General features: G+C 40.9%; 1 protein-coding gene across 2 annotated transcripts; it reads right to left on the reverse strand.

The window, feature by feature from the left end:
• Positions 1 to 5250: 5250 nt before the first annotated feature.
• cidec (cell death inducing DFFA like effector c) lies at positions 5251 to 25538 on the reverse strand. 2 transcript variants are annotated; one of them, XM_079628860.1, is made up of 7 exons: positions 25408 to 25538; positions 24970 to 25046; positions 24666 to 24807; positions 23385 to 23534; positions 15307 to 15339; positions 11282 to 11472; positions 5251 to 5815 (listed from the first exon to the last, which is right to left on the reverse strand). In XM_079628860.1, the coding sequence occupies exons 2-7, from the start codon at positions 25017 to 25019 to the stop codon at positions 5662 to 5664; spliced, it is 720 nt and encodes a 239-aa protein (XP_079484986.1). In that variant the 5' UTR covers positions 25020 to 25046; positions 25408 to 25538; the 3' UTR covers positions 5251 to 5661. The 2 variants fall into 2 exon arrangements, with proteins under 2 accessions (XP_079484986.1, XP_079484987.1); XM_079628861.1 differs by lacking the exon at positions 15307 to 15339 and having other exon boundaries at positions 5255 to 5815; positions 25408 to 25535.

The raw sequence follows: 25538 nt of genomic DNA on the forward strand, positions 1-25538 counted from the left end.
TACTCCATTTCTGTTTAAATGTCTCAGTAGTTATAGTAAAACCTACCTGTATTGTGGTAATAAATAACAGCTTGATATATAAAATCTGCAGTAAATTAATATGAAATCACCAATAATTACCTGGTACATGCCATATAAAGTCCCCCTGTAGTCAATAATTTTATCCCTTAAAACTCATCTTTGATCACCAAAATGACATAATGAAAAATAATTGTTCATGCCTTAAAATAGCTTGAATGTAACTCTACACCCTTGCCTTGTTTAGTGTGGTTTTATGAATATGCAAATTAGTCCCTCCTCCACTCACTCGTACCAGTTCAGAGATCCACTCATTAATGATCACAAGTTTACGTGATTGGTTACCAGTTAGTTTGTGACATCACGTCAGAATCACCAGCGATTTCAAACTGTGTTTTTGAGACTTGTTTCACTGCAGTTTTAAGGAGAAAATACTCAGCAATGGTGATGTACAGCATTTGTACATGGTTTGTAAAAACACCACATAGACATATAAACAACATTAAAAGCTTGATTTTTTTTTTAAAGGACTTTAAAACATTATCTGAAACTGAACAGATAACAGTACACTACCCTGCCAAAAAAATTGCTAGTCTGGATTTAAATGGGAAAATGCTTGACAGTAAATGATTGGATAGTTATTGCAGTGTTATGTTTCTATAATGTTTGGCAGCAGTGCATCTAACCCTACATCAATTAAAACACTTTATACCCAAATGTCAAAAAAATTACTGGAATGTTAACTAAACCCTAAAACAACTTTTTTTAGTCAATGATTTGTAAGACTGGGTCTTTATGCTGTTCATTGATTCGAGTAAATGTTTTGACATATAAAGTGTATAAAGTATAAAGTGTTTTAATTCTACAATATATGGTGTAAAAACGTCTGAGTACTGCCCTCTTCAGGTTGAACGGTGGCTACTGCAGTTGAATTTTCCTATTGGAAGTTGTGGTGCCGTGTGACGTATGATGGCTCTGCCAACGGCTCACTGCCCACACCCCTAGCACGAGCTCGTGCTGCTGAGGGGGATATTATTTCCTTTATGAGAATATTCATGTCACTAATATTATTTATAAACATTTTAAAATCTCCAAAATGACTGAATATAAGACTGTAATTGTAAACGATTACACTATTTTTATGTTTTTTTGCCCTTGGTTCGTCCCCACGTCTCCGCTGGGCTCTGCCCATTTTGCCAGAATTTTTTAAATATTGCCAGTGGGTGGAGTCAGGCTCTGACCAGGGGATTAGTTACCCTTTAAATTAAAGGGGTGATAAAGTATGATTTCACTTTTCTAACTTTAGTTAGTGTGTAATGTTGCTGTTTGAGCATAAAGAACATCTGCAAAGTTACAACGATCAAAGTTCAAAGCAAAGGGAGATATTTGCTTTTAAAGAAAAGGACTACAACAAACGGCTGGTAGGTACTACACGACATTCCTCCCTGGTTATTTCTGTCATTTTAGTGTGTCTACATGAGGTAATCTCAGCTGCTAACACATGCAAGCTCTTGAAACCCCGCCCTCTGCAGCAGCTCATTTGCATTTAAAAGGCCAGGCACAAAACGGTGCGTTTTTGCAAACCCTCAAAAAGTGACAACTTTAACATGCTATATAAAAATATCTGTGGGGTATTTTGTGCTAAAACTTCACACACTCTGGGGACATCAGAGATTTATTTCTCTGGTTCTGTCTTTGTTTATGTTGGCCATGTGCTCCTCTTGTCCCACCTCTCTCATTTCCCCTTGTTTAGTCCACGTTTCACTAATTGTGCTCACCTGATCCTCATGTGTTCTGGTCCCTTTATATTGTGCCCATTTCCCTCATGTCTTTGCTGGTTTGTTTTTTTGTCCTATGGTGTGTTCCTGTTTGCTTGCCTGTGTCCGCAGATCATCTCTGCTCTTGTTCCAGTAAAGTGTTTGATTAGTTCTAGTGTATATAGTGGTGGGCAGATCGAGGCTTTGTGAACCAATGAAACAGTTGAAGCAAATGTGCCATATTGTGTCGAGTCTTTGAAACAATCCGACACCCGTCTCAACGGTGACACCTAGTGGCCACTTGCAGGTGTTGATCTGAAACAACCTTGACAACGAGCCATTACATTGTTTTTTTTGTGAAGTTTGTAACCTGTAGGCTCCTCACTGTACATAATGTTATTTTTATTTATCTATATATTTAAATGTATCTATCTATTAATCTGTCTATATATTTATATCTATGCATCTATTAATGTGTCACTATATGTATACTCTGTCTCTAGCCTATCAGTCAATGTGTAAATTTTCAATGTAGTCTAAGCCTAAATATAACTAAACAAATCGCACTATAAATGTCACTATATCACCAAAAATCTGCTATCTCAAAATCAAACTCCTCTCACAAAAACCCACGAGGTCAGGATGCGTTGACTTCACTTTTATACAGATGTGCGATTGTGTGGTTTGTTCCCGACCCTGTCAATCAAACACTGGTTCGCCGGACCATGCCACCTGTCACTTGTGAAACACTCCGAAGCTTCATTTAGCCGTAGTCACGTGACATGGGTGTTTGGAATCACACTTCGGATCAGTGTTTCGAAACATCTGCGCTTCGGGATCTCGAAAAGCTTCGGAACGTCAGTTTCGCGTCAGCCATCCCTAAGTGTATCCTAGTGATGGCCATTGAAGTGTCGGCTCCAGCCCCTGAGCATGGTTCAGAATCTGTCAAGTCAACCCCTGCCCATGAGTCCGCTCTAGTGATGCCAGAGCCAGTCAAGCCTGCTCTAGTCACTCCAGAGCCCGTCAAGCACGCTCTAGTATCTCCACAGCCCGTCAAGCCCACTCCAGAGCCAGTCAAGCCCGCTCCCGCCAAGCCTGCTCCAGGGCCCGTTTCGTGCAGTTTTACGCTCCTTGTCATGAGGCCCCATGTCCAGTGGTCAAAGAGGGCCCGAGTCAGGAGACCCCAAGTCCAGTGCTCCAAGAGGGCCAGAGTCAGAAGGCCACAAGTCCAGTGGACCATGAGGACCCGAGTCAGGAGGCCCCAAGTCCAGTGGACCATGAGGACCCGAGTCAGGAGGCCCCAGGTCAAGTGGTCCTGGAGGACCTGAGTCGGGAGATATTGAGTTCTGTGGTCTTGGAAGACCAGAGTCAGGAGGTCTTAGATCCAGTAGTCCTGGAGAACCCGAGTCTGACGGTCATGCTGCCAGTGGTCCTGGACGACCCAACTCTGATGGTTCCCATTCCAGTGGTCCCAGAATCATGTAGTCTGGTGAAACCACATTCAAAGCCGCCCACTTCACCAGTTGTCATGGCCCTAGTGAATGAATCAGTGACTGCCAATATAACTCTGCCAGAACTGCCTGTCAATCCTGTAACATCCAAGGAGTGTGTTCATGTCGGTCATGTCCTCAGAGCCTGTTCTGGCCATGGAGGCCATATCTGAGCTGCTAACCAGTCAGGTCATGCCAACAGAAGTTGATCCTGTCAGTCATGTCGTGCTCTTTAGAGACTGTTCCTGTTTTTAATTGTGTTTTTTCTCCAGAGACCGTTCCTGTTCTGGCCACGGAGGCCTTCCCTGAGTGCTCTAACCTGCCTATTAAGGCTATGGAGGCCACCTTGGAGTTGTTTGACAGTCATGCCATGCTCACAGAGATTGTCCCTGAGTTTATCCCCAAATCCGAGTCTGTCTACGAGACCAAGTCTGTCCCCGATACCTAGTCCAGGAAGCCCTTACCAGTGGAGCGGGTCACTTTTTTTCAGAAGTGCCACTAACCATGTCTTCACGCCTCCTATCCCACCCTCTGTGTTTCCTTGTCATCTCAATTTCCCTAAGCCAGCACCTCCCTGGTCAGCCTTGAACTATTTGCCTGGTCCTATTCCCACCCCGCCCATTCCACCCTCTGTATTGCCTGGTCATTCTGTTTCCTAGCCAGTATAGGGCTTCTAGGTTTTCACTCCACCCACCCTCCCTCCCAGTTGGTAGTTTGTGCCAAACAGTGCCTAGTTTGGATGCCAGTAGGCGTCCATTGGGGGAGGGGTACTGTCAGGTTCCTGCCCTGACAGTCTTGTCCGTCTTGTCACTGTTTAATGTTTCCTTGTTTGTCTTGTGCCTGAGCACATGGCCAACACAAACAAAGACAGAGCCATGTGCTCCTCTTGTCCCACCTCCTCATTTCCAGTTACCACGTCTAGTCCTCGTTCCACTAATTGTGCTCATATTATCCTCATGTTTTCTGGTCCCTTTATATTGTGCCTATTTTCCTCATGTCTTTGCTGGTTCGTTTTGTGTCCTATGGTGTGTTCCTGTTCACTTGCCAGTGTCTGCAGTTTATCTCTGCTCTTAATTAGTTCTAGTGTATCATTGTTGCTATTTAATTTTTTTCTTCTTGTTTTTATCATTTTATTTTGATTTAATTTTTGCTTAAGACTTTCTTATCCAGTATCTAGTTGGCTACAAGTTTGTTCTTTTTTGTTTTATTTTATTTGTTTGTAAGTTCCAGTTGTTTCTAGTTTTCTTTTTCTTTATCTAGCCACAGTTATTTACATCAGGTTTTAGTTTGCCTTTTGTTTCATTTATTATCTTCTCTCTTGTCTTGCTCTGTTATCTTGTTGTGTCTTGTCTTGTTCATTGTGAGTCTTGTTTTTGTCCCTGGCCTGCATCCTGAGATTTCCTGACCACTGACATTTACTGCCTGACAGCTAGACTGGTGCTACAGCTAAGATATCAAGCCTGTGGTTCCTTGTTGTGTTCCTGCCTGGTCTTCCTCGCCATCATTCCAGCTGGTGCTTCCTCTTCTTCTGCAGTCCTCAAGCCTGTTGTCACCCAAGACTGGTTTCAGTGGTCATCCTCCTTGCCTGTCATCATGTTGTCAGCCCTACTGTTCGAACTGTTTCACACTTCACTCTCCTTATTGTGCCCTGTCTACAGTCTTGTTTATAAAAAAAAACCTTCATAGCTATTCTGCGCCTTTCCTCTTTCAGATCCTTGACAGTCCGTAACATATGGAGCATGTCAGATATGGCTAAATGGGTAATAAAGGTTAGAAAATCTGGAGTTGTCTCAAAGAGGGTAAAAACCGTAAACATTAATCTGTAGCCCCCTGAACTCACCTGCATTGGCCAGTTCTGCACCAAGTTGTATAAAGTTGCTTGAAAAAAAAGACTGCAAATGTGTATAGTACAGTAGTATAGTGAATAATAGTAAAGACACTCACCCCTGTAATACTCTCTTCAATACACATTTTACACAAACACGACTAATACATTTTAATTTATTTATTGTAGTTGTTACATTGTTACATTTATTTATTTTTTAATGAAAGAAAACGAAATATAGTATGTGTAAAAGTTGGATTAACCATTTTGTGACAGTTAAATTACATTAATGTGATACCATTAAACATGTTTATTTATATAGTTACATACGTGTTAATGTTAACTTTGACAACTCTAATTCTAGGATATCAAACATGTTTAATCCAGAACTTGTAGGTAGAAATAGAGAATTTATTAGTAAAATATATATCTGTACGCACAGTTTAACTGTATATCTTACTGTTCATACAGAAGTAAATACTGTAATTCACAAAAATGCTTTTGGAAACAAAAGCAAGATATAAATCTACAAGTAGTGCATTTTTGTTTGTTTGCCCAAGCTGTGAATCATTTAATGTTGTAACTGCTTGATGACACATGTAGGCATTACCAGCTTTGCCTCCGTTTTCTCATCCTCATCAATGAGATGCTGAATATAACATGAAGTACCCACTAATACATGGCCAGTGGTCTGCATAGTGAACAGAGTCCATCTGAGGGCTTCCCTTTTAACAGAGAGAAAACAAGAACAGTGAGACATAAGCCTTTCGTGTTTACTCTCTTAGCACTTTATATGTTAATTTAAATTACCTTTTTAAAATATAATAATCTATCGTTTTTTATATAATTTAGTATTGACTACACATCAATAATATTTTTTTTTCACATAGAAGCTCTCAGAAGCCATTCATTATTTTATTGTCTTGTTTTCCCAGGATTTTGGAAATGACAAGAGGTTAAGAGAACATTTAAAATATAAATACATATAGAATATATTATATGTTTATCTAAGAATATGCATCATTTTAAAAATTATATTTTACTTTATTTCAAAAGACAATGTTTTATGTATATCAGGGGCCGGGAAAAAAAAGAGAGAGAGAGAGAGAGAGAGAGAGAGAGAGAGAGAGAGAGAGAGAGAGAGAGAGAGAGAGAGAGAGAGAGAGAGAGTGTGAGTAAGAGTGAGTGTGTGAATGCACACAGTAGCCTACTTACATCTACTGTGTTTACGTGAATACTCGACTTGGCATTTTTATATATTTCTGTGTTTATTTGGCTGTTTAGACTCGTAACTGAAGACAAAGGCTACTATGCTTGTCCATGTTGTGCTCGGAGCGCACGCACAGCATCCTGTCGGTAGAATTCAGTTCTCTTTCGCGACTTATCAAGCTTTTAATATTTCTTTTCAATATAAAGCACATCCTGCTCTTTTCTTTCTCATTCATTCCTGTTTTGTTAATAACTTTAAACAGAATCGTCAACTGAAATCTGTGCAGATTTTTTTAAAATACGACACATTTATAGGACAAAAAGGGTGTCTGCGGCAAAAGTGAAAGTAGCCTACCAGTGGATGAAATGTTTCGAAATGTCTCTTTGCACAGCAAAGCACCCGTTTCAATAAAAGGACGTTTTAAAGCTTATTTAGCCTACTTTTACATTTTCGCTGCTGTTCTAAAAATGTTTTTTTGCCATTACCTTAAACAAGCTGTAGCTGCTTGAATCCCAGTGCAGGAGCTGTAACGTAGCCTAAGTGGTTAGTTGATTGCTGTGGTGACTCGTGACACTCGCGAACAGCACTGAACATGCACTTTTGCCAGTACAACTTGAATATAATTATTATCATAAGCTTATACAACAAGGAAATTGTATTTGGCTGCTTTTTCTGCAGAGATTATGTTGATGTGTCTTAATTTTTTTTATCGATCGTTTGTTGGTAAAGGGTGAGAGACCTTGCGAGTCATAGGTTCCCGACCACTGATGTATATGTATTGCAGCCGAATGAGTAAGTATAAATCTCTACAGTGCACAAACAGCCTGCTTATGGAACCTGGTTCCCTGAGAACAGGAATAAGACGCTGCATCTTGGTATTGACACTATAGGCAATGCCATCAGCATGATCGGTGTCTAAAGCACGTGTAAACAAATGCCAATATTCATTGGTAGATGGCAGTACATGACATCACATGTAGAGTATAGAAAGGGAGCCCGAGTCACACATCATCAACTCTTTTGAAGTGGAACTTAGATGCTGTGTCTTAGTGTTGACGCTATGGGGAACCAATACCAACTACATCATGCTTAATGAATGCCTGCCCTAGTAAGCTGAGAATATGCACAACAATAGTGGGTATAGCACCAAAGACTCAGAATTCAGCTGGAGTACATGAACTCTAAGGGTGTGACTTGCAAAAAGCTACATACTCCCTAAGCCAATAAAAATCCCCAAGCTTCTATTCTCCATAACAAGGGAAGTCCTGGTATGTACTCGCTTCCTCCCTCCCTAGCGGAACAGGCCTCAGCCCAAAGCCCCAAGAGCAGAGCTCCAAGGGGGGATACACAGTATAGCCTCGGCTATTGCTCTGGTATGCCATGCCAGCACCTCACCAATATTGCCTAAAAAGGCTCTTTTGGAAAACCCTACCAAAAAGAGCATGAAAGTTGCTAAAGCATAGACAAGGAGTGGACAACTACTTGTTTTCCTAAGATGTAGTCCAACTCCATTATGCCCAAGCTACAATTTTCAGTATTTCCACCAATCCATTGGGAGCATACTTCCTACCACTGTTCAAGAGGCAAACTAGAGAAATGCATATTGCAGTTTGCCCAATAACTTTCATCAACCATGCTCTATACCCCAAGGAAGCCGCAGGGGAGCCTAGGCCCTACTTAAAGACCCCAATGTAACTGTGTAAGAGCAGCTCGTACCCTGACTTGAGTAAAGGCACTTCTCCAAGCGCTTCGGCTAGCACTTCACTTCAGTACTAAACTATATAGACCTACAGAATGCCCATTTCCCTATATATATATCCCTACTTCAAGACCCAACAGTAGTCGGGAAGGGAGGCAAATGGAAAAGTGAGACACTTGCAGACTGCCCACCATAATTTAATTTACCCTTAATGGGCTTAAGGTGCAGAAGGCGGCTTGGTTGCGTTCTCGAATCACACACTGCTGCCTGCTGGCGATAGAAGAGGGTTGATGATTATCTCCCCTCACTGCTCTCCGGGCCCTCTTCGGACCCAGAGATTAAAGAAACTGCTCTTTAATTGAAAATATTGGTACCGCTATTTGTAAGGCCAGCGGCAGAACACAAATAAAAGGAAACAGAAGATTTTCTTTCCTTCCAGAAGAAAGGCACTGGGGTGGATTGCTGAGAACCTATGCGCGCCACCCCGAGATACCAATCATCCAGCCTCGAGGGCTCGGGACACAGTGGTGGGTTCTACACGATCCTGTTGGAGGCCTGGGAAAGCATGGCCATCATCTCTGGGTCCGACTCTGGTACCAAGTCGTCGTCCGCGGAGAGGTCTGACCCACCCTCCGATGCAGCGATCGACAGCTGATTGTCGGGGGGAACAACAAAGGAAACGACTGGTACACACCTCGAGGATGGTCCAGCACGTTCCGTTGGTGACTCAACTGGCTGCGGAGTGTGAGAGGGATGAGGGTTTCAAGGGGTTGGTTCCCCGAAGGAAGCGCTCTCACTTGATCCTCAGGTCTCCCATGTCACTGCCCGAAGCAACCCTCTGGGGAGGGTTGGATCGAGGAAGAGGCACTGGGACTCCGCTCCATTGCAGGAACGAGAGTCTCGACCGCAGCTCCGCGATGGTCATCTTCCCACTATGGGTACATGACTCATCCACAAAAGCTGCCTCAGCGTGCTTGATGCCCAGACACACGAGGCAGCGTTCTTGACCATCCCGTGACCCCAGGTAATGACCGCATCCAGAAACACACAGATAGAAAGTCATCTTTAAAAAGACGCGTTCTATCTGTGTAAGCTCTTTTAGAGACTGCTCTCGCTGGTGCTGAAGCACACAGGGGAACGGTTATCACGGACACAGACAGGAATGTGCACCTGTCTGTGCGCTGTCTCTCTCTCTCGCTGGTACCAGCTGTTAAAACAGCCTTTGAGGGCTCACACCTGCGCACCTTTCAGCTGTGAAAACAGCTTTTTGTCAGAGAAACAGAAGACAGAGGAGAGAGAGAAGAAGACCTCTTGTGCTGCTGTGCTGTAATGCCCTCTCCAGAGTGGACAGGACCTGAAGAGGCACGTTGGTTTCACAGAACTGGTTTGTATCAGGTTTTCAAGAGAGCATCGAAGTGCTTGGCTCCGAAGCAAAAAGCTGAAGTGCAATCGCACCTGCTACTCATTATATACGCGCTGCGAGGCTGAACAGCTGATGCAAATGATTGCACGCCAATGCGCATTGGCTTGTTTATTTTCGCTCAAAGTAGATTGGCTTCTCTAGCAAGATTCCTATTTGTCGGTCACAACGTATGTTGAGAGTGGCAGACTGATAGAGAACAGAGACGACAAGCATTATTCTGCCATCTGTAGCCTGAAAATCATTGCCTGTTCTTTGGTTTGTATAATAGTAAATTATACAACTACATTTGGATTATTAGACAATGTCGAAATAAAGTGATTCTGCAGAGTTTTGCATTCAAATGCATTTAAAAGCAGGGAACCATTGACACAGAGAAAAAAGAGTTGTGGTTGCGCTCACCGCTACTGAACATCTTAAGACAAACAACGATCAAATGCACATCGACGGATCTTCCGTCTATTCTCCAAAATGTAATCAAATGTATATTTCTGCAAGCATGTTTAAACTGGTTAACTGTGTTCGTACGCCACTGCGCAATACACATTACACACAAAGTACCGCGGGGTGGTGGGTGTTAATTTTTATAAACTGTGAACAATGGTAGCTTATTTAATGTATAAATTTGTAAAAAAAAAACAAAGAAAACAGGTAATGTCATACTTTGTAGTAGTGCTATCGTGGCGTAATAATCTCTTTGGTTGTAAAATGTATTACCCGAATAAAATTAAATCGAATTAATCGTCCTATGGAATCATTCATTCACAGACAGCATACAAAGATGTTCAACTAATAAAGTAATTATTACTTTTAACATTTAAAAACAGACATTTTCAAATTCCAAAGCAACAGACATTTTCAAATTCCAAAGCAACAGACATTTTCAAATTCCAAAGCAACAGACATTTTCAAATTCCAAAGCAACAGACATTTTCAAATTCCAAAGCTTTTGGAAGGTTCCTATTGGTAAGACTGACTTACTACAGGTGAAATTGTGCCAATACCTCCCTTCATGTATTTACAGTAAACAATTATTTATATATTTTTATAAAAGGTTTTTGGTGTCTTTCTAAAGTTGAGATTTCGCATTATTCACCTATAGTAAGTCAAGCCTGGTTAGGAACATACTACAACCATGGCTGTATAGTCGCGGGGAGCGAATTTTTGCCTGATTCAACTGAAATCACAATGTATTTGATACAAAACTAAATGAAGTGAAACAAGTTATGCGTTTGTTGAAGTCATCAATTTGCAGTATTGCAATTTTTTTTTAAAGAATACTTATATTTTTATTATACTAACATTTATTGTAATTATATTTTTCTTATATTTTAGTTATTTATTACTGGTTACTAATATTTATTATATTATAGAGAACGGATTATTCATTAAATATAACGTATGTGAGAGAATGGCGCGAGGTCAGTGGCATGATTACAGCAGTTTGCAGAAAACAGACAAAAAATAAAGGTTGTAATCATAAAAAATTAAATCACTATAAGTTTATAAATTCTTCCCTTAGTTTGGTTAAATTTTTTTTATGTTACATTTAATTAAATTTCACAAGTTTGTGTGCCATCTTTTGCACTTCTAACTACTATGTCAAAGTCATTCATCTCAAGTCATTCATTGATCTCAAGAAAGCATTTTTTGTTATTGTTGATATCGTAAGAAAATTTGATTAAATTAAATGACTTAATGAGTTATTTTGCCTGTAGGTTTGAGAAAACAAGACAAAAAGTAATAAAAATGGCCTGTGTTGACTTAGATACTTTAATTGTTATATTATTTATTTATCTTCCTATCTCAAACTGGATGATTCCTATCTCAACGCATGGACACACATGCACACACAAACTTACCTTAGCATCATTTTTGCCTTATAGCACTGCAAATCATATGAAACAGAGTACATTCCATACAAGGTTGCCTGTACATTTAAGCAGCCAATAAAATCCGTTGGATGGTTTTTGTAAAGATCAAAGGTCAGTTTGGCTACATCCTTCCTCATCTGTTTCCAGCCGAATCTAGGATCACTCTTGGTTGTATTACTCTGTGTAGTAATGATAAGGAAACAAAAACAAGATTTCAAGTATGTGTTATCAGGTATTCAGTCAAGAACTCAAAATGTTGGAAAAGGATATGAGGAAGTGTAGTTTCCTGTTATATGTAAAAAAAAAAGTATGGAAGCATGTGTGACCCTGTATCACAAAACCAGTCACAAGTAGCACGGGTATATTTGTGGCAATACATTGTATGGGTCAAAATTATAAATTTTTCTTTCATGGCAAAAATAATTAGGATATTAAGTAAAGAGGTTCCATGAAGATATTTTGTAAATTTCCTACCGTAAATATATTAAAAAAAAATTATGAATGAATGCAGCAGAATCGTGAACATAAATGAACAACTTAAGGTGATTTTCTCAATGTTTCGTTTTTTTGCACCCTCAGATTTTAAAACGATCCCTTAATGGGACTAAAACGATCCCATTTTAGTATCGGTACCGCACGCTTGGAACCTCAACAGAGGTGGTACCATTTAAAGCGAGCCGTACCGTGCAGTGGAAAAGCGCCACAAAATGAGCCGCACCGAGACGATCAAAACTGGATGATCGGTATGACATGTGTCAAGAGATGATATCTATGAGAAAGTCTCCATTGTCTATGCAGACTCCATCAGCGCTGAAGTGTTCACTAACGCCATGGGGGATGCTGACATTGTGCAAAGACTGCTGGAAGAGCATACACTGGGTCGTGCTTACAATATTGCTCATAGATACGAGACCACACAACGAACTGCCGCCAGTGTAACACAACTCATGCAGTCGGCCACAAGGCCAATGGAACGGAGAGCCAGAGCTGCAGCATTCTGTGAATGCCACGAACCGAGTGAAAGTGAAGGAGAGGGTTCAGTGTCGCCACACTCTGATCAGAGACAGAAAACATTCAGAATGGAATCCAAACCGCACCAATTAAGATTCAACAAACGAGGGAAAATTAATTGAGGAGAGATTGTATGCCACAACTGCCAAGGCATTGGACTCATGAGACGGAACTGCCCTTCACCCAGGCTTGATCTGCCTCGTGTAACTCCAGCACTACACCATTCTGCTGACATCCAACCTACTTCCACAGTTCTCCAGGTAAAGGGTGCTGGTCCTGAGATGTGTATACACACACTGTTATACAGCATGGAGCTATGTGCTCTCTTGGATAGCGGAGCGAGAAGGAATGTGCTACCCCGTCACTGCTATGAGGCTATTAATGGAGTTCGACCCCCACTTGAACTATCGACAGTACAGGCTCTGCAAGGAATAGGTCCTATAAATGTGAATGTTCTTGGGGAAGTCCACGTGCCGATACAGGTCGGAACACACAGAGTCAGCGTTAACTTCATTGTAGCCGATGTAACAGAGGACACAGAAACCATTCTTGGACATCCGTTCCTAGAACAAACACGAGCACGTCTCGACTTTGGCAGTCAGAAAATGTTACTGTTCGGTGAGCAGATACCTTACTTTAATCCCAAAAACAAACCCAGGGTACACATTGTTAGAATAGCACGCACCGCAATTCTGGAAGCAGGACGTGAATATATCGTGCCAGGAAATGCACGTTTCCGAGAGCATGTGCAGGGCAATGTGTTTCGGAGTCCAACGAAAGGGTTTATGGAGAAACACAGTGTTGGTGGCACGGATTGTAGTTGATGCTCAACCCAATAAACAGATTTCAATAAGACTGTGTAACCCAGGCACCATTGCCGTGCAAGTAAGGAAGGGGGCCATTGCCGGGTTTCTACAGCCTGCAAATGTCGTAAATGTTGCCAATTCTGTGCTGCCAACTGCGAGCCCAACCACCGCAACGGTTCCAAGTTATTTACAGTCTTTATATGCTGAGAGTATAGTGCATCTGGGGAAGTCGGATCAAGAAGAGCTAGCAGAACTCCTGAGCACTTATGGTGACGTTTTCTCGGCTGGACCGATGGACCTTGGTCGCACCAACCTGGTGCAACATGACATCCAAACACGACCATGTCCGCCGGTAAAACAGCAGCCCCGAAAGAATGGCCTTTGAGAAACAGCGCAGTGCAGACGAACAGATTCAGCAAAACCTTGACACTGGTTTAGCTGCCCCTAGCTTTCCTTGTTTTCCTGTTGTTTTTCGGTAGAGATGCACTGAGTATTTGTGTTCACTGCAACATTGTGGGTCATGTGAACGCAGGCCGGAGATATCAATAAAGCAGCATACTCAGGACACGTTGTATAACTCGTCATTTGCACGGACTTGAGTGACTGGTAAACTGTTACGCACACATGGCTGCTGAGATGGAGAGCGCCAAAGTGAAAAAGATAACATTAGGTATCATATCCGCAATATGCTGTCATTTCAGCAACACTGCTATCAGTACTGTATGGTGGTTGCTAGTGCAATGGTATTGAATATATGCTTGTTACTTAGGCTTCTAGTATTATAGCGCATACTGTCCTCAGCACATGCTGTAGTAATCAAGCTATCTGTATATCGGTAACATAATACACAGTACATTCACCGCAGAGGCCTGGTATTCAACACTAACAACATCGTAGCTTGATGGTCCTGTGAAGGAGTGTGGATTTTTGGGAGTCGTCATCTTCACCGCCACAGCCGATGGAATCCGTAGAATGGGAGCAGAAATCATGTTCATGAATGAGGAAGCACACTGTATTCATAGCTTAGCTGCGCACTGCATATGACTCAGAGCTAGAGGATGTATGCTTCCCTGACCAGACTACACTAGTTTTAACAATAGTTATGTGATTATACAACATGCTTGTTGTATCAGTTTTGCTGCTGCTAGGTGTGTAAGCTTCCCCCAGTAGATCCCATACAATGGTTAAATTGGCTACAGCAACACGCTTGTTGCAATGTGTCCTTGCTTGCTCCAGCTTGGGGTGATGCTTCCCCCCTAGATTAGATCTATAGTGCTCAACATATGACACTAACATCAGGATGTAACCATTCTATCAGCCTCAGTTGTGGTGAGGGTAGTGTGTTAAAAAAAAGAGAAAAAGGTCAGTGTATGCAGTACACGTAAACAACCTACATATTTGTGACTAAATATATCCAAGTATCAGCGTCACGCTTGTTGCATTAAACCATCCAGCTGTATTAATGACATGTGTTGCTAATTCTGTATGAACCGGAAGTTTCCACCAGCATTACTTCAGCATTTTGACTTAGGCCTATTTCCAATGAAAAAGATAATTGAAAAGGAAATCTCCATCTCTCATCTCTCATCTCTCATCTCTAGCTCAGTCGTCACTCAAAGAACTGGACTGTGGATATACAAGCAGCTGATTCATTTTTGATATCTCAATTTTAACTTTTTCATTTCAGGTGGTATTTCATTCATTGCAATATGCATGTTTACTGCTAAGCATTTCGGGTATTGACAACATGCTTGTTGCTATGGCTTATGCGGGTATTGGGAACATACTCGTTTAGGTCATCCAGGTAAGGGCAACATACTTGTTGCTTAAGGCTTTCCGGTATTTTGGTAACATGCTGTTGCTAAAGGCTTTTCGGTATTTATCAAGTTTTTCAGGTATTGGCAACATGCTTGTTGCCTTGGCTCACTCAGGTAACTACAAAGCATCCACATTGCGCTGTCAGTTGGGTTTGGGGGATATTGGCATATGGTTTTGTTTTGGGGGGTTATTGCTGCTCTCCCTGCTCTTATCCATGCTAGGCTGCATGGATGCGCAGGGAGTTCTCGCCCAGAACGGAACCATACCGCCAATCTAAACTGTGTGCTAATTGTCAATCATATTTGATGATAGTGGTCCTGACAGAACTTAAGATATGCTTTGAGGAGGTGTCCCTTCCAATTCAGTCTTCTCACTTACTCTTTCTACTTTCTTCTCACCCGGAAGATGTCTCTGAAAAAAACAAACAAGAATGTGTCCTTTATGTGTGTTGACACCTATGCTATAGTTACTATTTCCACAGGTACATCTATCTACATAGATAATCAATCAAAAATCGTTGTCAGTGTCTGCAAACTCACAAAAAAAAGTATTACTTTGGACCTTTAGTATACTTAATTCAAAACTAAGTAAGTAAACTAAGTAAGACAATTAAATATAGAAAACTAAATGTTGTATGTTTGTGAAGTGCAATGCAAAATGTCAAGAATGCAAGGTCATTTTAATGGAGATTTTGAATTTGAGCAAGCACATGAAAAAGTGTAAACAACAAAAGTGGTTTGGCAAACTACATGATATAAAATTGTAAAATGGAAGACTTGGTAGGCACAGCGGGATCCATGTGCAGAGTTTAATAAAGGGAATACAAGAGTCATACAACAGGTGAAAGTTCAATCCAGTGAGACAGTCAGGCAATCAAATCCAAATAATAAGGCAAAGAGAATAACACAAGGACAGAAAGGTAATGCACAGAAAATTCCCAGGTAGTATAAACGCTCAGTAATGCACTCGAGAGATAAAAGACTTCGCAAAGCTAGAGGGGAAGTCCGTGGGGCGTATTACATATACTTTCTCTCTTAAGTCTAAGTTAATTAAGGATTTTTCATAAATTCGTATTACAGAAGCAAATCTTAAAGGGATAGTTCACCCAAAAATTAAAATTAGCCCATGATTTTCTCACCCTGAAGCTATCCTAGCTGAATATGACATTCTTCTTTCAGACGAATACAATCGGAATTATATTAACCCTTTCACACGTACGTTTAAAATGTTCTGGCTGACCCCCCAGCGTGAGATTTTTAAGGCAACCGTTATTTAGAACGTGTCACTTTATGGTTTCCATGGTGACGCGTCATTGTTTGTCATGTGACACAACGCAGCCACAACAGCGCTGAATGAATAATGATCTGCTTTTATGTAATTTTTCCTTCTTTATTCAAAATATTCACTAGTTTGTTAGCTATAGCATGAAATATCTGATATTCCGATGTTCCAATCGGGCGTGTTTTGTTGTTTAAACACCTTTATAATGATCGCGTTAGTTGAGCTGTATGCGCGAAGGGCGCCTCCATGTTAGTTTGTGCCACAGTTCAGAGAATCGGATCTGTTGGATTTACAACCCGTGAATTCATCCACTTCTCCCGAAATACATGAAATTAAGTGGCCGGTGAACTGGGAGAAGAATATAGTAAACTTTAAAGTTACACAATGTGTATCTGATATGAATAAAACGTGTCTAATTATAATGGAAATTATTATTATTGCCGCTTCCATAGACATTAGTGTGTATTTTACAAACTCTAAATTAATAGTTTTTTTAGTACGTGAATTAATATGTCTGAAACCTGAAATAAATATTATGAGGTTGAAAACACTGAAAAGTTGTGATATATGACAGCGCTGAGTGTCTGGCTCAGCGCCAGCCAAAACGCAAAAGCACATTTTAATTTAGCAGTTGATCACGTGATACACCATATCACGAAAAATAACCATATTTAAAACTTTATCGACTAAAATAACTTACTTCCGGCAGACGACCGTAAGCAAGTCGACTTGCGCCAAAAAAGTAACCCTTGAACTTGACGCACAACGTCATGACGAACATGGTTGTCCAGCCCTGTTTGAACCGTGAGAGGCGTCAAAGCTTACGCTACTCGTATACGTCATACATCAAGTGTTACTCTTTTGGCGTAGGTCGACTTGCGTACGGCCGTCTGCCAGAGATTCAAATAATATCAGATCTAATTTTAAGAAAACACAAAAAAGATTAAGAAATGTACTTTTGCTACAATCAAAAAAAATTAGCTGACCTGGCGACCTTGCTGATAGACTAGTAAATAAATCTCTCATTTGTAAACTTGTTTGTGTTCTATGTTGCATGTTGTTGCGCTTGCTTGTTGCATGTCATTTTTTTTACGATGCTGTTCATTCATCCATTATATCAGACGACGCTGTTGACTTTGATTCCTGTGATTATCATGAAAACATTTGTCAATATCTCACATAATTATCAGGACATAAATAAGCCTAGAGGTTGTAAATAGTGTAAACGAGCACAATTTGCGAACTATTATGATAAATAGCAATAATCATGTCTAATGACATCATAACGGCGTTATGTAATAATGCGACGAACATTTAACTTTATTGATGTCATCTGGCATTTTATAATGTTTACATTACAATCAAAAAACACAAATTAAATTATACAGTAGGCCTAGACTATAGGCCTAGACTATAGGCTATTTACTTGTGATTTAGCTGCAATCATGTAAAAACGTCAAACGCGGTAGCTACTTTATTATTATAAAGTAGTCTAACACTTGACATAAACTTATTATTATCCTATTACCATCATCAGTTGTTCAGTAGACTATGCAGTCGCCTAATATTTGTATGAAATCGTGAAACATTACCTGGTCAATATCTTCGGAGTCTATATGTGCCTGTTCCATGCCCGACGCTTCTGTCCTACCGAACAGGTACCGGTGTACCGGTGTAGATTGTGCTAAAATTGAAACCAATTTTAGCACAATGTCAGACGGAACAGATGATGATGAAAGTAATTTTAGCACAACGCCAAAGGAATACCTTTATGAACTTAATTGTGTGTGTGTTCAATCAAATAGTTTTCTCAGCAAATTGTACCTATATCCCTATATACTGTTTTTATATTAGACTTCTTTACACGTGATTTCCACTGGAGTCTAAACATCAGCTTTTTTACCATACAGTTTAGACATGGGATCATAAATTTAGTAAATAGAGCTTACCCGTGCTACTGGTACAGCAAAACTCTTTCAAATTAGTTTTTTTCTTTTTCCTCCTTAGTTGGGGATGTAATCGTCTTCGCTGAAGTGAGCACTGCACACACGAAAATCCTTGATTCTGGATATTTTAGCTCCCGCAGAGTAGTCGATGGCAACCAGCCAAAGCTGTCTCATAGCTACAGCTGATCGGAACGCGCGCACTGTTGACGTTGACAGCAGCGCGGATTGATAGAAATGGAAAGAAAATAGTGCTGATTAAAACTGAGGTATGAATTGAGTGTTTTTTGTGATGTAAATTAATCAAGCTTTGAAACGCAAATAATTTTTTCACGTAAAAACGCACAGTTTTGTGGCCCCGGAAACTAACCAGGACTACTTTTTTGAAAAACTTCCAGCGGCCAGAACTCTGACCAGGGCGGTGACCACAGAGTGGGTCAGTGTGTATGCACTATAGTGCTGGTAAGGATTGCATACAACTTCATGTCATAAATGGGCGAACTAACCCTTTAAGGCACGCTGAGGCAGCGTTCATTGTGCGTTCTAGACTAAGATCCCTGAAATATGGGGGAGTCCCTTCAGCGATTCCCCGATCTAGTTCGTCTACCGGTTCAGTTCGGCAGGCGGCTACTTCCGTGAATCCTGTTGGTGAACGGATGAGGATCACAGTGCAGAATGTCCCGTCTGGTGAAAGATCCTCACGGGCTTCTCACTCCTCTAGTAGCTCGTTGCCATTGGTTATTCCGGTGAAGCTGGCGGAGCTGCCTCGAGCAGTTCCGGCTGTCTCCCTTGGGGGGAGCCGCCTGAGGACCAGATGTCGATCGTGGCATCGGAGGGAGAGCGGTCATCTTCCGGTGATGACTCAGCGGGACTACCCCCTTCGGGTGTGGTGGCTTCGGCTGAGCCGGATCCGAAGATGGCTGCTATGCTCGAATGAGCGGCCACGAATGTCGAGCTCGTGTGGAACCCTCCACAGGGTCCCGAACTTTCGCGGCTGGATGATTGGTCTCTTGGAGCGGGCCGTGTTGTTGCCACACAGTCCGCTCCGGTACCATTCTTCCTGGAAGTGCATGAGGAGTTGATGAAGTCTCTGCTGGCCCTTCTGGCAACCAGATGTAGACAACCTCGTCCCTCCTCCCTCACCACTCTCGATGGCGGAGCGGCGCACGGGTACGAGGGAATCCCCCCAGTGGAGCAGTCTGTCACGATGCAGATGTGTCCGAAGACCGCTTCCTCCTGGCGGGGTGCCCCTTCACTCCCCTCCCGCGCCTGTAGGTTTTCCTCTGGTCTGACCAGGGATGCCTACATGGCGTGTGGAGACGCCGCTTCCGCCCTGCATTGCTGCAGGTCCACCAGGCCAAGGCACTCCATGGTCCCGACTCAGGATTGCTGCAGGAGCTGCGTGCGGCGACGGACTTCGCCCTTCGGGCGACAAAAAGTCACGTTTTCTGGGTCGAGTGATGTTTCCTGGGTCGAGTGATGCGCCACCTATGGCTCACCCTTGCAGATATGCGGGAAGTGGAGAAGAACAAACTTCTCAACTTCCCCATATTCCAAGGGGGCCTCTTCGGCGACGCGGTGGAGCGCTTCGCCCAAGAGTTCTCCGCCGCCCAGAAGCAGTTGGAGGCAATACGGCACGTCCTGCACAGGAGACAGACTGCTGCTGGTCCGTCTTCTGTGGCCGTTGAGCCTACGGCTGCTGCGGCCACCCCTCCTCCCAGGCAGCAGTCTAACCCTGGCGGGCAGAAGTCTGGCCATAAGAGGGCTGCCCGATTGCTGGACACTGGTGGAGGTTGAGGAGAGACTCCGACATGATTGTAAAGTGTGTTGGGTGTACTATGAAATAGCGCTATATAAATGCCTTATTCATTCAAACATTGTAACAGGAAACATTTGCAATCCTCTGCTGAGTAGGGAGCTGGATTGACCATGGAACTGGTACAGAGAGAGGTGGTGGTAAATGGTGAAGATGATGACATGAAGACTCATAGTCATGCGATATGGAGTGTCTTTAAAAACACTATTTTGTGCTGAATTGCTTCCACCACGGATTAAGATCTAAAATTGACAGTTTAACTCTTTCGCACGTATGATCACACCGGTGTGATCAGTCTAGGCTGGTCCTTGGAGCGTGTGATTAGAACAGTCAGTGCATCACGTGATTAACTGCTATATTCAAACGTGCTTTCACGCGTTGGCTGGCGCTGAGCACACGCTCAGTGCTGATTATCACAACTATTCAGTGTTTTCAACCACATAATGTTTATTTTTGGTTTCAGACATTTAAATCACACATGTACTCGCAAAACAATGAATTTGAATTTGTAAAATACACACTGATGTGTATATGGAAACGGCAATAATTATCCTTTCCATTATAAATAAAACGACACGTTTTATTCATATCAGATACACACTGTGTAGCTTTACATTTTACTCTATTCTTCTCCCAGTTCACCGGCCACTTACTTGCATGTATTTCGGAATTGACGTGTTGTAAATCCAACAGATCCGATTATCTGAACTGTGGCACCCAGATGGCGCCACCCATCGCGCATAACTGTTACAGCTCAACGCGATCATTATAAAAGGTGTTTAAAAAACAAAACACATCCACATGCACATTTGACCATCAGAATATCAGTGTGTCATGCTATATCTAACACATTTGTGAATATTTTGAATAAAAAAGAAAAAATGACAAAAGCAGATCATTCAATCAGCGCTGTGTTGTGGTTGCGCTAGCTGTGTCACGTAACAAGCAATGACGCGTCACCATGGAAACAATAAAGTGACAGGTTCTAAATAACAGTTGCCTTGAAAAACTCATGCTGGGGGGAAACAGCATGAGTTTCCCCTCAAACTTTTATTTTGGATGTGATTAATCGCGATTAATCGTTTAACAGCCCTAATATTATATATGTGTGTGTGTGTGTGTGTGTGTGTGTGTGTGTGTGTGTGTGTGTGTGTGTGTGTGTGCTGGGCAAAGATTTATCGTGATTAATCACATCCAAAATAAAAGTTTGTGTTTACATAATATGTGTGTGTACTGTGTATAATTATTTTGTATATATAAATAAACAGACATGCATTAAGAAAAATGTGTTTTATATCATATGTATAAATATATATATACAGTGTATATGCAAATATTTATTAAATATATACATGCGTGTGTGTATTTATATAAACAAAATAATTATACACAGTACACACACACACATTAGCAATATTGTTTCTCCTGCTACATCTTCTGTCCCTGTGTTTTCTAAAGATGATTGCAATCATTTTTTGTCTCACTTTGTGGACAAGGTTACAGCTGTTAGGGCAGGTATTGCACCATCAGTAAACCACCTCATAGTTACTCAACAGAGACCTTCAATACTGGACTCCCTTTGCCCTATTTCCCTGAAGGACATCATTAGGTTAGTGGGTACAATGAAGCCTTCCCAAAGCTCTGTCGATATTTTGCCCATATCTTTGTTCTTGCAATCCATTACATCTATTGGCCCGTGCTTGGTTTCAATTATAAATCTATCTCTTAGGCTGGGCCAGGTCCCAAAGTGTTTTAAACATGCTGTTGTTCAGCCTCTTTTGAAAAAGAGTAATCTTGATCCAGCTTCTTTTAATAATTATAGGCCTATTTCTAAATTGCCTTTTATTTCTAAAATCCTAGAAAAGGTTGTGGCAATGCAGTTAAATTATGTGTTGGAGGATCATAGTATCTGTGATAAATTCCAGTCTGGCTTTCGTAAAAACCATTCAACTGAGACTGCCCTTCTTAGTGTTTCAAATAACATATTAATGGCTGCTGATGCAGGAGAATGTTTGGTGCTGGTCTTGTTAGATCTCAGTGCGGCGTTTGACACTGTTGATCACTGCACTTTGATTAATAGACTGTACTCTCTAGTGAGCATTTCGGGATTGGCTCTTGATTGGTTCACCTCCTATCTTTCTGACAGGAGTTTTTCAGTATCCTCAGGATCTTTCATGTCAGACTCTGTTCCTTTGTCTTGTGGTGTGCCGCAAGGTTCTGTGCTTGGTCCCCTGCTTTTTAGTCTGTATATGCTCCCCCTTGGTAAGATTATAAGTAGTTTTAAAATAGTGTCTTATCATTTTTATGCAGATGACATCCAGTTATTGATTTCATTTAGTCCAGGTAGACTAGACAAACTGTCCCTCCTGCAGAACTGTTTAGTCTCCATTAATCAATGGATGGCTGATAACTTTCTGCAGCTCAATACGGATAAAACAGAGGTGATGATTTTTGCCCCAGATAATATTACCCCTAAGATTAGGCAGGCCCTTGGGAATCTTTCATCATCTGACTGTAGTGACATGAGAAATCTGGGTGTCATTTTTGACAGATAAATGTGTTTTAACAGTCATATTAAGTCTATAGTTCGCACTTGTTTTTTCCATCTCAGGAACATTGCGAAGATTAGATCTATGGTTTCAAAAAAAGAGATGGAGATGCTGGTTCATGCTTTTATTTCCTCACGATTGGACTATTGCAATGTGCTGTACACTTGTCTGAATAAGTCTTCTATAGATCGGCTACAAGTTGTGCAAAATTCTGCTACTAGGCTTCTGACTAAGACCAGCTGGAGGTCACACATTAGTCCTGTGCTGAAGGCCCTTCACTGGCTTCCTGTTGGTTTTAGAGTACATTTTAAGATTTTGATCATTACTTTCAGAGCCTTGCATGATCAAGCGCCCTCTTACGTCCAGGATCTTTTACATATGCATACTCCATGTCGGTCTCTGAGGTCTTCTGGGCAGGATCTTTTAACTGTACCCAGAACACGCCTTAAGACTAGAGGTGACCGTGCTTTTAGTGTTATGGCTTAAGGCTTTGGAACTCGCTTCCTTTAGCTTTGAGAACTCTGAGTTCTGTGGAATCTTTTAAAAAACACCTAAAGATTCATCTTTTTGGACAAGCTTTTAACTAACAATATGATTAGTCTGTTATTGATGTGTGATGTTATTTTGTTTTTTAAGGAATTTGATGGTGGTAGAGTTGTGCTTGGTTTGTTTTTTGTACTGTGCAGCACTTTGTGACCCTTCATTGTCTGTGAAAGGTGCTATACAAATAAACTTTACTTACTTACTTACATATATTATGTAAACACAAACTTTTATTTTGGATGCGATTAATTGCGATTAATCTTTGCCCAGCACTAATATATTCATTTAAAATGTTAATCCAGAACCTCAGTGTAAAACACTTACCTGCTGTGGGGCCCACTTTTGTCCTTTCCCTAAGAACATGAGGTCAGTGTTGTCCTTTAAGGTCTGAAAAAAGTCCTCTGTATCCACTCCAGTTCCATCCTCATCCAACACTAAAGCACTGACACAATGCATGTGAAATACATCCATCACCTAGAAGGGAAAAATCATGCCTTCCTTGAAAGAGATTTGGAGCAACTGTGATGGAATTTCATGCAGTGCTTCCGTTCTAGAGCTGGCTCTGCATGAATGATCACATGTATTAATTCAGTTTGACCACTACAATGATAAAATCCAAAGTAAAAAACAGTTCTAAACAAATGTCTGTAGAGAAGCGCTTCCTGGACTCAAGTAAATAAGCTCGAGGTGCTCTTTGGATAGAAAAAAACATGTAGAAATCATCAGGAACATCCAAGGCACTCTCTTTGGAAAAATTAAAAAGCCTTTATTTCTATGGCTTGGTCATAATCAACACTTTTTAAAACACTCCGACGCGTTTCGGCATACAAGCCTTCGTCCGGGAGTCACGGTTCGGTCACGGTAAAAAACAGTTATAATGGAAACATTATATTATCTAGTGTAGATACATTTGACATACTTAGACATGTGTCTCCACTGTAGTGTGAATTACACATTTCTTCATATTTCACTTTATTTCAATCTCCTAATTCTACCTTCATCTGTTTCTGTGGTTTTCAGAGACTGAGGTAGCTAACAATACTGGAAAATTAATTAAGGATAAGACAAAAAAAATAAAAATGTGCTTGCAATATTTTGAAAGAACATCTCCTGATCTCCACATGTATCTAACAAAATGTACCTTCACTGTTAGAAATGATTCAATCACTAGTTTACAATTGTATGGACATTTTGAGTGTCATACATGACCATGTATTGTTTTAGAATATGTCAGACATGAAATATGCAAACTTATTGGACTGAATTTCCTATTTGTCATTTGAAAGAGATATTAGAGTATGTATCTTGCATGTATCGATGAACAATTTTGCGATCGAGAGGTAGCAAAGATGTAGGGGTCTCAGATTTAGGACATATAAGGACATAAAAAATTTTAACCAAGATTAATAAACTAAATAAGACTCAATATATATTCTGACATAAATGTTGTCTTGTCATACTGCAAATCAGATCATGCAGACAGAATAGGCAAGCACACTTTTCTAGTCTTGAAGATATCTATCCAAAGATAAAGATTTCATAAAGGAACCCAAAATTATTTCTGATTGTTTTTGTTTCTCCGATCCTTTTAATTGCTGTCCTCACCTTGTTCCGTAGGTCTCTCAGGTCACTTGCCATGATGCCTTTCTTAATGGAGCGATCAGAGTTGATGACCCGGAAGGGTCTGGCGTGCTGAGTCCAACATGGCAAGAGCTGCTGGGTCATAGAACCACAGGCTGATATGCATCTGTGGACACCGTGACACACACACACTTAGTTAGAAACTGGCTTGCTTGAAAACTCAGTTCCCAGTTTTGCACAAACAAATATCAAGAAGCTTATTCTAATAATGAATTAATAGAATAAAACATTGCATATAAAAGGACAATCATAATATAAACACTGTTACTTTGAAAGGGAGGCTGAGAACACTTCAAGAGATTTCTTGGCATTGTCCATTGAAATCAACTGTATAGCTCCAGTAACCTTCAAAAATACAGAAAATATAGCATAAGTAAATATGAACCATTAATATCATATCTTTACAGTAGATGACCCCAGTAAGAAACAGGGACACACATAGCACTGTCTAAATACACATAGTACAAGAGGAAACTGATACTGTGAACAGTACATATAGTTTCCATCCATTCTGTCCATAAAATATATTATATTAAGACATTAAAATATTTAGAGTTTAAAACCTATTGTAAAGTTAAAACTCTTTTGTAAATCTGAACACATAAGGATTGATCTTATTAGCTTTCTTGACTTCACTAGCTATTTTGAAAAAAAGTATTACTATTTTACAAGAAACCTTAATACAATACTAATAATCACATAATACCTTAAAGCAAGCTCCGTGGCTCCGTGTTCTGCTCTGGTATTGTTCTGAATTTACATTAAATCTGCTTGTCTCATCTCTTTGTGGTCTTGAGTATCATTGCAAAACATTTTTTTTCACCTTTGCTCCACACT

This window comes from Phoxinus phoxinus, assembly GCF_949152265.1.
Source record: "Phoxinus phoxinus genome assembly, chromosome: 11".
In the NCBI taxonomy this organism is placed as follows: Eukaryota; Metazoa; Chordata; class Actinopteri; order Cypriniformes; family Leuciscidae; genus Phoxinus; species Phoxinus phoxinus.